The sequence below is a fragment of the Papio anubis genome, chromosome 20 (assembly GCF_008728515.1).
Source record: "Papio anubis isolate 15944 chromosome 20, Panubis1.0, whole genome shotgun sequence".
Classification (NCBI taxonomy): domain Eukaryota; kingdom Metazoa; phylum Chordata; class Mammalia; order Primates; family Cercopithecidae; genus Papio; species Papio anubis.
Window position 1 is genome coordinate 5,950,086 of NC_044995.1, and position 11,846 is coordinate 5,961,931.

Here is an 11,846-nt window from a genome sequence, read left to right on the forward strand (position 1 = left end):
AGGAGAAGAGAATTGAGAAGCCTTCCAGGAGAACCCTGGAGGATCTGAGCAGAGCGATGGGAAGAAGGGGCATTTCTGACAAGAAGCCAGCCCAACAAGTCCTGGAGGTGGGACTGAGAGCACCATCTCCCTAGGAAGCTTGAGATTCTCACAATCTCCCCGTACCTACAGGACAGCAACCCTGAAGCCCAGCGCCCCCTGGTGGGCAGACAGTAACATGAACGACCAAGTCCAAGTGGTCACCATTTATTGAGCACCTCAACTTCTCTGATCTTCCGCTTCCTCCCAATGGTGCCTTGATGCGGGGAGATCGGGGGGGGGGGGGCAAGGGGGCTGACTCCATTTTCAGAGGAGAAATGGGAGATGAAAGAGGCTAAGTCACCGACAGGCTCACAACCCTGCTTCCAGAGTCCAAGGTTTGGGGAACCCATCCAGCCCCTCCTCACCATGACAGAGATACCAGGAGAGATTCGGGAGGGGTGGGGTGGGGGAGGGCCAATTCCACGATCTTCAATCCTCGAGAGCTTTGGAGGGAGCCCTCGGTGTGACCCCTTCTGACTGGGTGTCTTAGGGCCATTTACCACTTCAGGCTACAGCCAGTGAGGCCGTGGTGGAGACGAAATGAAGGTGCAGCGTGCACTGCACAGGAAGCGTTGGAAGGGAGGCATCGTGATGGAGGCTGTGAATGGCGTGTGTCCATCAAGTCATGTCACTCTGCTTACCCCACTGTGGGCAAACAGGAAACATCAGGTCAAGACCCTCCTGAGCGCACCCAGAACCAGCAGAGGCACTGGGCAGGAGGCCCCAACCAACCTCCACTCGCTCAGGAATCACAAGGTGTTCAGTCCCCTCCTCCCTGAGACCCAGGAGTCCACGATCCCAGGTCCTCCTTCCTCAACCACAGATGATGCCTGGGGTCCCTAGCACCACTTCTTCTAGGCCTAGTCCTGGCCCTCTCCTCTCTCAGACCCAGGATGGTCCCCCAGCCCCCTCCTCCCTCAGAGCCAGAAGCCCAACTCGAAAGCCGTCCTCCCTGAGACCCCAAAGTCTGGGGTCCTAGCTTCTTCAGGGTTTCAGGTCAACAGGCCGCCATCTCCTTCCCAACCCCACATGGAAGGCCCGGTAAGGTAACAGGTTTATTCACAGTGTCATTTACAGGCAGCCCCCACCCGGGGGGGGGGGTCAGATCCCGGCGGGAGGCCCGAAGTCGCTAGAAGGTGGGGACGGCCTTGGAGGTGGGGGCCCGGGCCGGATCCCCGGGTGTCCCCGGCATCGCCTCCTCGTCCAGCCCCCGGCGGCCCTTGCCGATGGCCAGGCGGGGCCGGCCGCGGTTCAGGCCGTCCAGGAGTGCGCAGGCCTGGCAGAGCGCGCGACTGGCCAGGGCCCCACAGCGGGAGCAGGCGCCGGGGCGCGGGGGCCGCGCGGCCGGGGCCAGCGCCAGGCGCTCGGCCGAGTGCACGAGGTCCAGCACCGCCGACGGCCGCGCCGCCTCCAGGCGCTTGAGCAGGTCCCGGGCGTGACCACGGAAGGCCTCGGGCGCGTAGACGCACTCCTCGGAGAAGTAGTCGAGGCGGCGGAAGTGCGCGTACAGCACCACCTCCTTCTGCGAGGCGAACTGCAGCGGGCGGCAGCGCGGCAGGGCGCCCCCTTCGCCCGGAGAGCCCAGGCCCCCGCCCCGGGCCAGCCGCCCCGCGTCGCCCCGCAGGAAGTTCATGAGCACGGTCTCCGCCATGTCGTCGGCATTGTGACCTGGTGGGGAGAGACGGGAGCGGGTGAGGTGGGGCGCGGAGGGCGCTGCTGGTCAGGGACCCCCCCCCCCCCGGGGAACCAAGGGTCCACCAGGACCCAGAGAGAGACTGGGAGGAGAGACCCACGGAGACCCAGGGCACAGTGTGGCCGCCAGGACCCAGAGAGAGACGGCGAGAGGGAGAGCAAGCCATGGAGACAGACCCCCGAACAACGTGCGACAGTCAGGATCCAGAGACAGGGAGTGGGAGAGAGAGCCATGGAGACCCCTGGGGCACTGTGGGCAACCAGGACCCAGAGAGAGACGGGGAGGCGGAGAGCGAGCCATGGAGACCCCCCCGGGAACCGTGAAGCAGCCAGGTGCAGGCTGGAGGTCGGCACAACAAAAAAATCAAAGAGAAACATAAGCTCCCCTGGCGCAACATGGGGGTGCCCTCATGTACCACCCGCCTACTGCATAGTGGACCTTATGCTAGTTGCCCTTTCATATAGGAAGTAAAAGTGCATTATGCTGCTAATAACCTTATCAGCCTCAGTTAAAACCGCAATTCAAACTGTACACAAAAATCAGAATGGCGTTTAAGGCACTTAACCAAGATTCTCAAGAGAGCTGCTGGGGTAGGCAGGCTGCGCTCTCCCCCACCGCCTAGGGAGTCCATGGCCTAATTCTGGGAACCTGTTAGTATGTTTGGTTGCAGGGCAAAGGGGAATTACGGTTGCAAGTTGAATTGGGGCTGCTAATCAGCTGACTTTACAACAGGGACAGTCTGGTGCGTTATCCAGGCGCGCTCAAGGGAATCCCAAAGACCCTTAGAGTGGAGGAGGGAGGCAGAAAAGGGAGAGATAGGACCATGGAGACCTTTGAACATAGTGGGCAGCCAGGACCCAGAGAGAGATAGGGAGGGGGAGCCTGAGCTATGGCGCCCCTCTGGGCACCATAGGACAGCCAGGACCCAGAGACCGGGAGAGGGAGACTGGGCCATGGAGACCCCTGGGCACTGTGGTGTAGCCAGGTGGTGGCTGGAGGTGCACACAGCAGGAATCGAGAGGGGAACATATACAAGCTCCCTGGGGAACTTGGGGATACCTCATCTGCCACCCGCCTACTGCATATGGGGGTGTGAGGGCAGAAGTAAGTTTAGAGTGATGGAGACCTATCATCCTTGGCTTTGAAAACGGAGGAAGAGCTGGGCACAGTGGCTCATGCCTGTAATCCCAGCACTTTGAGAGGCCAAGGGAGAATCACCTGAGGCCAGGAGTTCAAGACCAGCCTGGCCAACATGGCGAAACCCCCATCTCTACCAAAAATACAAAAATTAGCAGGGTATAGTGGCAGGCACCTGTAACCCCAGCTACTCAGGAGGCTGAGGCATGAGAATCTCTTGAACCTGGGAGGCGGAGGTTGCAGCGAGCCGAGATCGTGCCACTGCACTCCAGCCTGGGCTCCAGAGCAAGACTCTTTCTCAAAAGAAAAAAAGAAAAGAAAAGAAAATAGAGGAAGGGGCCAGCCAGGAATGTGGGCAGCCTCTGGAAGCTGGAAAAGGCAAGAAAATGGACCCCCTTGCCCCAGAGCCTCCAAGAGAAACGCAGCACTGTTGAGATTTTGATTTTAGCCTGGTGAGACTTCCCAGACTTCTGATTTCCAGAACTGCAAGATAATAAATCTGTGTTGTTTAAAGCTGTGAAATTTGAAGTAATTTGTTACAGCAGCCAGAGAAAACAAATGATTCTTGACACAGAGCCTCTGACAACACAGACTGTAGTTTTTTATGTTTTTTTTCATTTTGTTTTATTGTGTGTGTGTCTGTGTTTGAGACAGGGTGTCGCTTTAGTGCCCAGGCTGGAGTACATGATCTCAGCTCACTGCAACCTGCATCTCTAGGGCTTAAGTGATCCCCACTCTTCAGCCTCCAGAGTAGCTGGGACCACAGATGTGTGCCACTATGCCCAGCTAATTTTTGTATTTCTGTATAGATGCAGTTTCTCCATATGTTGGCCAGGCTGGTCTTGAACTCCTGAGCTCAAGTGATCCACCTGCCTCGGCCTCCCAAAGTGGCTGGGATTACTGGCATGAGCCACCACCCCTGTAATCACTGCAGTGTTTTTGTGTTATCTTTGTTTAGAAATAACAGTGAGAAAAAATAAATAAAAATTAAAAAATAATTAAAAAAAAAAAGAAATAACAGTGAGAAATATTTACACACTGGTCACCATGAAATTGAAGCTATACTTGTTCTGTGTCTTGTCAAGTTGTACTTGAGTCTGTATCAGTGGTTCTCAATCTAGGATGATTCCGCCCTCCTTCCCTCCCCCAGAGACATTTGACAACGGCTGGAGACATTTCTGGTTGTCAGGTTGGGGGTGGGACACTACTATTAAATAGCATCTAGTCGGTAGAGGTCAGGGATGCTGCTAAAATCCTATAACGCAGAGGACAGCTCCCTAACGACAAATTATCTGGCCCCAAATATCAATAGGGCCAAAGTTGAGAGGCCCTGATCTATATGGTAAAAATCCCCCAAGAACTTGGCTCTAATTGTGTTTGTAGTAATGGTTACCTTCCAAAGACCTGCCGAGCCCTGTGACCTTGAGATCAGGCATGTTTGCAAACGACATCTGCGTAAATGTTTATTAATTTAAAGTTGTAAACCACATTAACTAGGGGAGACTGGATTTGCTCCACACCTTGTCATGACAAACCCACTTAAGAGCTCCCGATTTTGTAATAATTATTACAACAATTATTATACTATGCCTTTGAAAATGGAGTATATAAACAAAGGGTAAAAATCACCTTTCAAGTTAGGGATTTTTCTGGAAGCCTTCATTACTTTTAGAAGTACAATTATTCTATCAAATTAACTTTAAAACCCAAGACAGTCTCTCATTCTCTTTTTCTTGCTCTGTCACTCAGGCTAGTGCAATCTCAGTGGTGCAATCTCAGCTCACTGCAACCTCCGCCTCCCGGGTTCAAGCAATTCTCCTGCCTCAGCCTCCCAAGTAGCTGGGATTACAGGCACCTGCCACCACGCTTGGCTAAATTTCGTAGTGTTAGTAGAGATGGGGTTTCACCATGTTGGCCAGGCTGGTCTCGAACTCTTGACCTTGTGATCCGCCTGCCTCAGCCTCCCAAAGTGCTGGGATTACAGGTGTGAGCCACTGTGCCCAGCTCAAGCGTTTCATTCTTTCCATACACTGCCTGTTCTTATATGGAAAGGATTATTCTTCCCATTTTCAATCACAGAGATCTAGGGATTTCTCCAAAGTTACTCAGTAAGGAAAGGGCCACACCAGTGAATGAAGCTCAGTAAGCCTTCCCCAGAGCCAGTGACCCTAGCGCGGCGGCAGACAACAGACTCAGAACTACTTTTGCCTTCCTATCCTTTGAGTGTGCTGATTCTCTCCAGCTATCATCTCTCACCCCCATGACCAGCTGGCTTCCCACTGACTGGTCTCCTTGCCTTTGTCCCTGCCCCTCCAACCCAGGTTCCTCACCATGGTATGGGTGAGCTTTTCAAAGTGAAGCTCTCTTCATGTCACTTTTACTGGTTCCACCACAGCCTACAGGGTAAGGCCTGACCTCTTCCACCTCTCCAGCCTCCCCTGCCCTTGCTTTCTGGGCTCCAGCCACACTAGACTTCTTAGGGCAGCCCAGATTGGCTTTTCACAGACCAATAACCGCTCCCCAATTCTTACCCCCTTTACCTCTTCACCGTGAGCCTTCAGATTTCAAAATAGTTCCTTGACCCCACTCCTTCCATGCCATAGGATTCTCTGTGTGTACACATAGTCCATAACATGTCCATGCACGGTCAATAACATGTATAGTGTTTATAATCTTGTACCCAATAACCATGCAAAGGTAGAAACTTGTGCATAACTGTATTCTTAGCCCTAGCCCGACAACGATGATGATAATAGCATGTATAAAATGTGTAATCTATACTATATCATACAGGTTATGTAACATAACTATAATATAGATAACATTATACTTCTACTGACTCATCTAATTGTCATAACAAGTTTATGAGCTGGGTACCATTCATAGTCCTGTTTTAGGGATGGGGTGAACAGAAGTACAGAGTGGTTAAGAACTTTGGTATGGCCACAGTTGGGATCCGGCATATCGCAGAAACTTAGCATCTGTTTGTTGAAGGAATGGATGAAAGAGAGAGAATAAACAAGTTTGGGAGGCCGAGGCGGGTGGATCATGAGGTCAGGAGATCGAGATCATCCTGGCTAACACGGTGAAACCGCATCTCTACTAAAAATACAAAAAATTAGCCGGGCATGGTGGCAGGCACCTGTAGCTCCAGCTACCCGGGAGGCTGAGCCAGGAGAATGGCGTGAACCCGGGAGGCGGAGCTTGCAGTGAGCGGAGATCGCGCCACTGCACTCCAGCCAGGGAGACGGAGCGAGACTGTCTCAAAAAAAAAAAAAAAAAAAAAAAAAGTATCAAAGAGGAGAGGCCAACCAAGAAAAGGAATTAAGAGATGGAGATACTTTTTAGAGACACAGCTGGATTCTGAAAAGTGAACCGTAAGAGATCAAGCATGTTAGAAACACTTAAAAATAAGTAAAGAACCAGAGATCTAATATCCAGAGACTTTCACCTCCCACCCCTTTGGCAATCTGTGGAGACCAAGACGGTGGCCAAGACCCAAAAGCTTTTGTGATCACTGCCTGGCCCCTCTTTCTCCCCAGCATCTTGAACCTTCAAAGGGCCCCAGCCCCAAACTGGAGCATGCGCACTTCCGCATCTCCTTATGGGGATCCTCCAGTTAAGCCACCAGGGTCTCCTCGCCCGCATCTGGAGCATGCGCCTGAGTCCCCTTCCAGGCCCCGCCTCCTCGCCCGTGCATGCGCCCCACTGCCTCCGAGAGTGCCGCTCTGCGCCACGCCTGTACTCACCTGTCACGATGTGCGTGGCTCCCACGCGGCGCGCCCCTTCCTCCAGCGCCCGGCGCCGCAGCACTCCACAGAAGGTGCAGCAGGAGCGGCTGCGGCCGGAGCCGGCTGTGCTGCGGGCCACGGCGTCCATCGTCCAGCCCCCGAAGAGGTCTTCGTAGGCCACGACCGTGAGCGGCAGCTCCCAACGCGCCGCCTGGCGCCGCACGGCCGCCAGCGCCGCGTCCCGGTAGCCACCGATGCCCTCGTCGACGGCCACGAGCTGCAGTGAGATGCCCAGGCGCGGCGTCAGTGCGCGCAGCACGTGCGCCAGCACGGTGGAGTCCTTGCCGCCCGAGGCGCCCACCGCCACCACCGCGCCCGGCGGCAGCAGGCGGCCGGCGAGCACCGTGTGCAGCACCTCGGCCTCGAAGGCGGCGCAGAAGCAGGCACCGCACAGCGCTTGGCCCGAGCGCGGACGGCGGAGGGCGGCGCGTGAGGCATGGCAGGAGGCGCACGGCGGGGCGGGCATTGCGGGAGGGGTCGGCTTCTCCTAGACAGGGAGAGAGAGGAGGTGAGTTACACGTGAATTCCGGATTGCAGGGTCCTTGCCTTCGGGGAGATTGGCTGGATTGCACCTCTGCCCGGAATAGACCAGGGAGACGCGTGCGGGAGTGGGGTAGCTTCTTCTAGCGCTGGGGACAGAATGGTTATAATCAGGTCCTACTGTAAGAAAGCCGCTGCCTTAGGCAAGGCTTCTTGGATTGCACCCATTATGCACGAAGAGAAGTAGCTTAAGCTGGCTTCATGGGTAAAGAGAGGGAGCGACGAGCAGGTTATACCCAGGATTAGGTTGTATCCTGTCCAGAGGAATGAGGGTGTATATTAGGGACCATTTGTCACAACCTCCAGGGAGGCCACCCTTGTTACAGCCCTGATCAGAAGGACAAGGTAGATATCATTGGCCTGGGCCACCAGGGCTGTTAAGAGCGCTTGGGAGGTGAGGGGTTTATAACTGTAAGGGCAGAGAGAGGCCAGGGGACTGAAGCTGTATTCAGGGGGAGGTGGAAAACAGGAAAGGCCAATTGATTTCGCTTTGTAGGATGGGATGCGCTCTCCAGGAATGGGTTCTGATTGCATCCTATGAAAGGCAGGGTGATCACCTTCTCCAGGGAACACACAGGCAGCCTGGATCACACCTCTCGGGAGACCAGCTGGGGTTGCACCCGTTTTGAGGGTGAGAGAATGTGTGGGCCTCCAAGATTGAACTCAACCCTGCTCTGGTATCAGAATCCCCCACAAGCTTCTGTGGCCTCATTAAGACATGGATCGGCCCATCTTTGACCTTCATCTGTTATCTTTCCTACCTCATCCTTCCCCACCCAGCCAAGACTCCAACCCTTCAGTCAAATCTTGGTCCTGCCTGCCTGGTGAACCCATAAAAACTCTCCAGGCTCAGTTCCCCTCCCCAAGCCACCATCACCTCCAGCCTGGACTACTGCAGTCACCTCCTTGCCATTCAGAGCAGGTCACGCTGCTTCTAGGATTTACCACAATGGGTGGAATTATTTTATGTGACTATATATTTACCATCTCTAACTTCTATGAGGACAGAGACCAGTGCGGCTCAGATGTCTAATAGGCATCTCAAAACCCAAATTCCTGATTCCTCTAACCTAACGGGCTTCTCCTGGAGTACAGGGCAGCTCCATCCTTCCAGCTGCTCAGGCCAGAAGCTTTGGGGTCCAGGACCCTGGACTGCTCTTCCTCTCACTACACTTGTCATGCTCCCAGTGGGTGGCACCAAATTGCAAGGCTAAGTCCACACCTTTTCAAACTCCAGGTACCTAAAGGAAATTTAGCAAATCCTGTTTGAATGTAACTTCAAAACAGCCAAACACAGGACCTTCTCCACAGCAGCACCCTAGTCTGGTCTGTCTCTCTCCTGGACGGTTGCCTGGGGCTCCTCACAGGTCTCCTACTCCCGCCTTGCCTCCTCTACAAACACTGCTTCACAGAACAGCCAGTGGGATCGTGCCCTGAACCTTCTCAGCATCCTCCTCTGGATCCCATCTCAGTTTAGTATAATAACTGCTAATGGCCGATGAGGCCCTACACGTCTGATTCCTTGTTTCTCTGACCTCCTGTCCTTCAGCCTTTATGGCGTTTACTCTGACACCTGAGGAAGGCTCCTCTCCAGATGTTTGCACTGGCTCTCCCCTCTGCCCTGAGTACTCTTCCCTGCCACTGGGCCCAAGAAGCAGCCCTCAGGACCCATCTGCAGTGACCATCAGGCACATCTGTCACAGCTGAGCAGCAATGCTTGGAATCTTTCCTCCCCCCACTTTTGACTCATTCATTCTGTGCTCCTGGATTTCCTGCTCAATTATCTTTTGGGGAGGCCTCTTCATGTCCTTAGGTCCTGCCTAGCACCCATCTCTTTCCATTCTTTTTGAGATTTAAATTTTTTTATTTTTATTTTTTGAGATGGAGTCTTGTTCTGTCACCCAGGCTGGAGTGCAGTGGCACTATCTCGGCTCACTGCAACCTCTGCCTCCCAGGGTCAAGTGTTTCTCCTGCTTCAGCCTCCCGAGTAGCTGGGACTACAGGCGTGCATCACCATGCCTGGCTAATTTTTTTTTTTTTTTTTTTTTTGTATTTTTAGTAGAGATGGGGTTTCACCATGTTGGCTAGGCTGGTCTTGAAGTCCTGGCCTCAAGTGAGCCACCTGACTTGGCCTCCCAAAGTGCTGAGATTACAGGTGTGAGCCACTGTGCCCAACCTCTTTCCATTCTTGTGAGCGCCTATGAATCATGATATTCAGATGTCCCTCTGGCTGGTCCTCCACATGGCTGCATCACCTTTCAGATGTTCGGACCCTAAGTGCCCAGACAACCTTCCTCAAAAGGCAGAAACCTGTTCTTGCCCATCTGTTCCCTCTCTTCTGAGAGCAGCCACCACTTTTCATCCAGCACATCTGCAGGACAGGACATAATGTCACCCTGGACTAATCTCTCCTCATCCCCTAAATCTACAGTCACCCAGTCCTGGGGGTCCACATCCTGAGGAAGGGAGACCCTTGCAGGGGACAAGGCTGCACAAGTGAGCAGAGCCTAATAGACCATGATGTGGAATTTTAGGTTTATTCAGGAGGAGATGGGAGCCATGGGAGGTTTTTGAAGAGGGAAGAGGTACGATCTGACATATTTTAAAAGGATTCCTAGACTGGGCAACATAGCGAGACCCCATCTCTAAAAACAATAAACAAATTAGCTGCTCCTGGTGGTGCAGGCCTGTAGTCCCAGCTACTCAGGAGGCCAAAGTAGGAGGATCACTTGAGCCCAGGAGGTCAAGGCTGCAGTGAGCCATGATTTGCACCACTGCACTCCAGCTTGGGTGATAGAGTGAGACCTTGTCTCAAATTTAAAAAAAAGGTGGGATTCGTTTGGCTGCTGTGTGGTGAGGACTGTTGTAAGGGACAAGGACAGAAGGCTGGAGGTCAGCACACTAGACAGAAGTGGTGGCAGTAGAGGTGGGAAGAAATGAAATTTCAGATCTACTTTGAAGGTGGAGCCCATAGGACATGTATAAGACTGATTGGGGACTGGGGCAATGATGAGAGAAAGTGATGAAAGGTAACTTTGAGGTTCTGGTCTGAGCACTGGAGGGATGGTGGGGCCATTTTGTGAGGGGAGAAGACCAGTAATTCCATTTGGACACGTCAGGTTTGACATGCATGTTAAGCGTCTTCCCTCAAAGACTTTATGGACCCCAGTCACTGAGTCGAGCGCCTCCACCAGGGCCCCCAGAACTGCACGTATGCAGCTCCATACGGGCCCTGATCCTGACTAGCTTCACTAGTGACAGGTCTGCCTCTCTGCTTCTTCAAGGCAGGGACAGGGTTGGTCTGGTGCCCTCTCCCCCGCTGCCTTGCGCAGGGTCGGTGCTCAGTAAATATCTGTAGGATCAGGGAATAATAAATGCTCCCAGAAGAGCGGCCGCGGACCCTAGGGATGCCTCTGGATTGCAGCCTTATCAAAAGGACAGATAATGTGTGGCATAGGGGCGGGGGCAAGCAGATGGTCTTATCCTGTCTTGGGGAAGGGGGTGGCCCGGTAAGAGACAGGCCGGACCGCAGCGTCCAAAGTGGGAATCCTGGCTACAAGGCCTCAGGGACACAGGCCCTGGGAAATCAGAGGCGTCTTACGCTCGGAGAGACCCCCAACCCTCCCACGGCACCGCAACAAAGAGCCGGGGTCCACATGCTGACCCACCGCAGGAGGAAGTACTCACCCGGGCAGAACTCAGTGCTGGGACGCCCACACTGCCCACCACGCGGAAGCCTGGCACGGAAGTGACTCAGAGACTACCACTCCCATGAGGTCTTGGGGCTTTCTTGCCTAGAACTCCCAGAAGCCCATGCAACAGGGCCGCTGGATGCGCCTGCGGCTCCGGGATCCCGCTTGGCCTACAACTCCCAGAAACACTTGCATTGCTCTTTCCGCTGCTCCCAAAGTACACTACCCTCTGTTGACTTTCTCCTCCTGCGCGCGGGCGCAGGGAGCTGCGGAGCCGCGTGTACTGTTGTCATGGCAGCGCGCTGTCACCAGCAGGTTGCTGGATGGGCGAAGTAGTTGTATTCTAATTAACTGGTTTTGTGGGATTATTATAGGATTTTAAGGGGATTATAGGGCCTGTGATTTCTGTCCTTTGAGGCGGGGTTGCGGGTGGGAATTGAAGGTGAAACTGCAGGGGTTGGTCGCTAGTGTGAAAGGCGCAGATGGCGCATCCGCAGAGCAGACAGACTTCGAGGATTGGAGCGGAACTCCGCGCGCACGCGTGGGCGGTGGTGATGCGTGTGCTGGAGACCCAGACTCTAAACATCTAAACAGAAGGATCCAAAGATCTTTCTCACCTAACCCAGGAGCCCAGACGCTCAGAGACTCAGGCCCTTGAGACTAAGGGCGTTAAATACGCAGACCCCTGGCACCAAAGCACCTGAGAGAACCAGTAGACCTGGAGACTACCGTCTGCACCCTAGAGACACAGGGATCTGGAGGCCTCCACCCTCCCCACAAGGCCCAAGGGCCTTGAAGTCCCCGGAGACTCAAATGCCGGGGCACAAGGAGTCTAAGGACTCAGATATCTGATATCCTTGAGACCCGGGTCCCCAAACCTAAGTCCTCAAAAAAACTGAGGCTTTGAGCTCT

General features: G+C 54.0%; 1 protein-coding gene across 1 annotated transcript; it reads right to left on the minus strand.

Annotated features, from left to right (window-relative positions):
- Nucleotides 1-230: 230 nt before the first annotated feature.
- CTU1 (cytosolic thiouridylase subunit 1) lies at nt 231-11,452 on the minus strand. Its single transcript, XM_003915991.5, has 3 exons — nt 10,930-11,452; nt 6,661-7,189; nt 231-1,749 (listed from the first exon to the last, which is right to left on the minus strand). The coding sequence occupies exons 2-3, from the start codon at nt 7,166-7,168 to the stop codon at nt 1,211-1,213; spliced, it is 1,047 nt and encodes a 348-aa protein (XP_003916040.1). The 5' UTR covers nt 7,169-7,189; nt 10,930-11,452; the 3' UTR covers nt 231-1,210.
- Nucleotides 11,453-11,846: the final 394 nt, after the last annotated feature.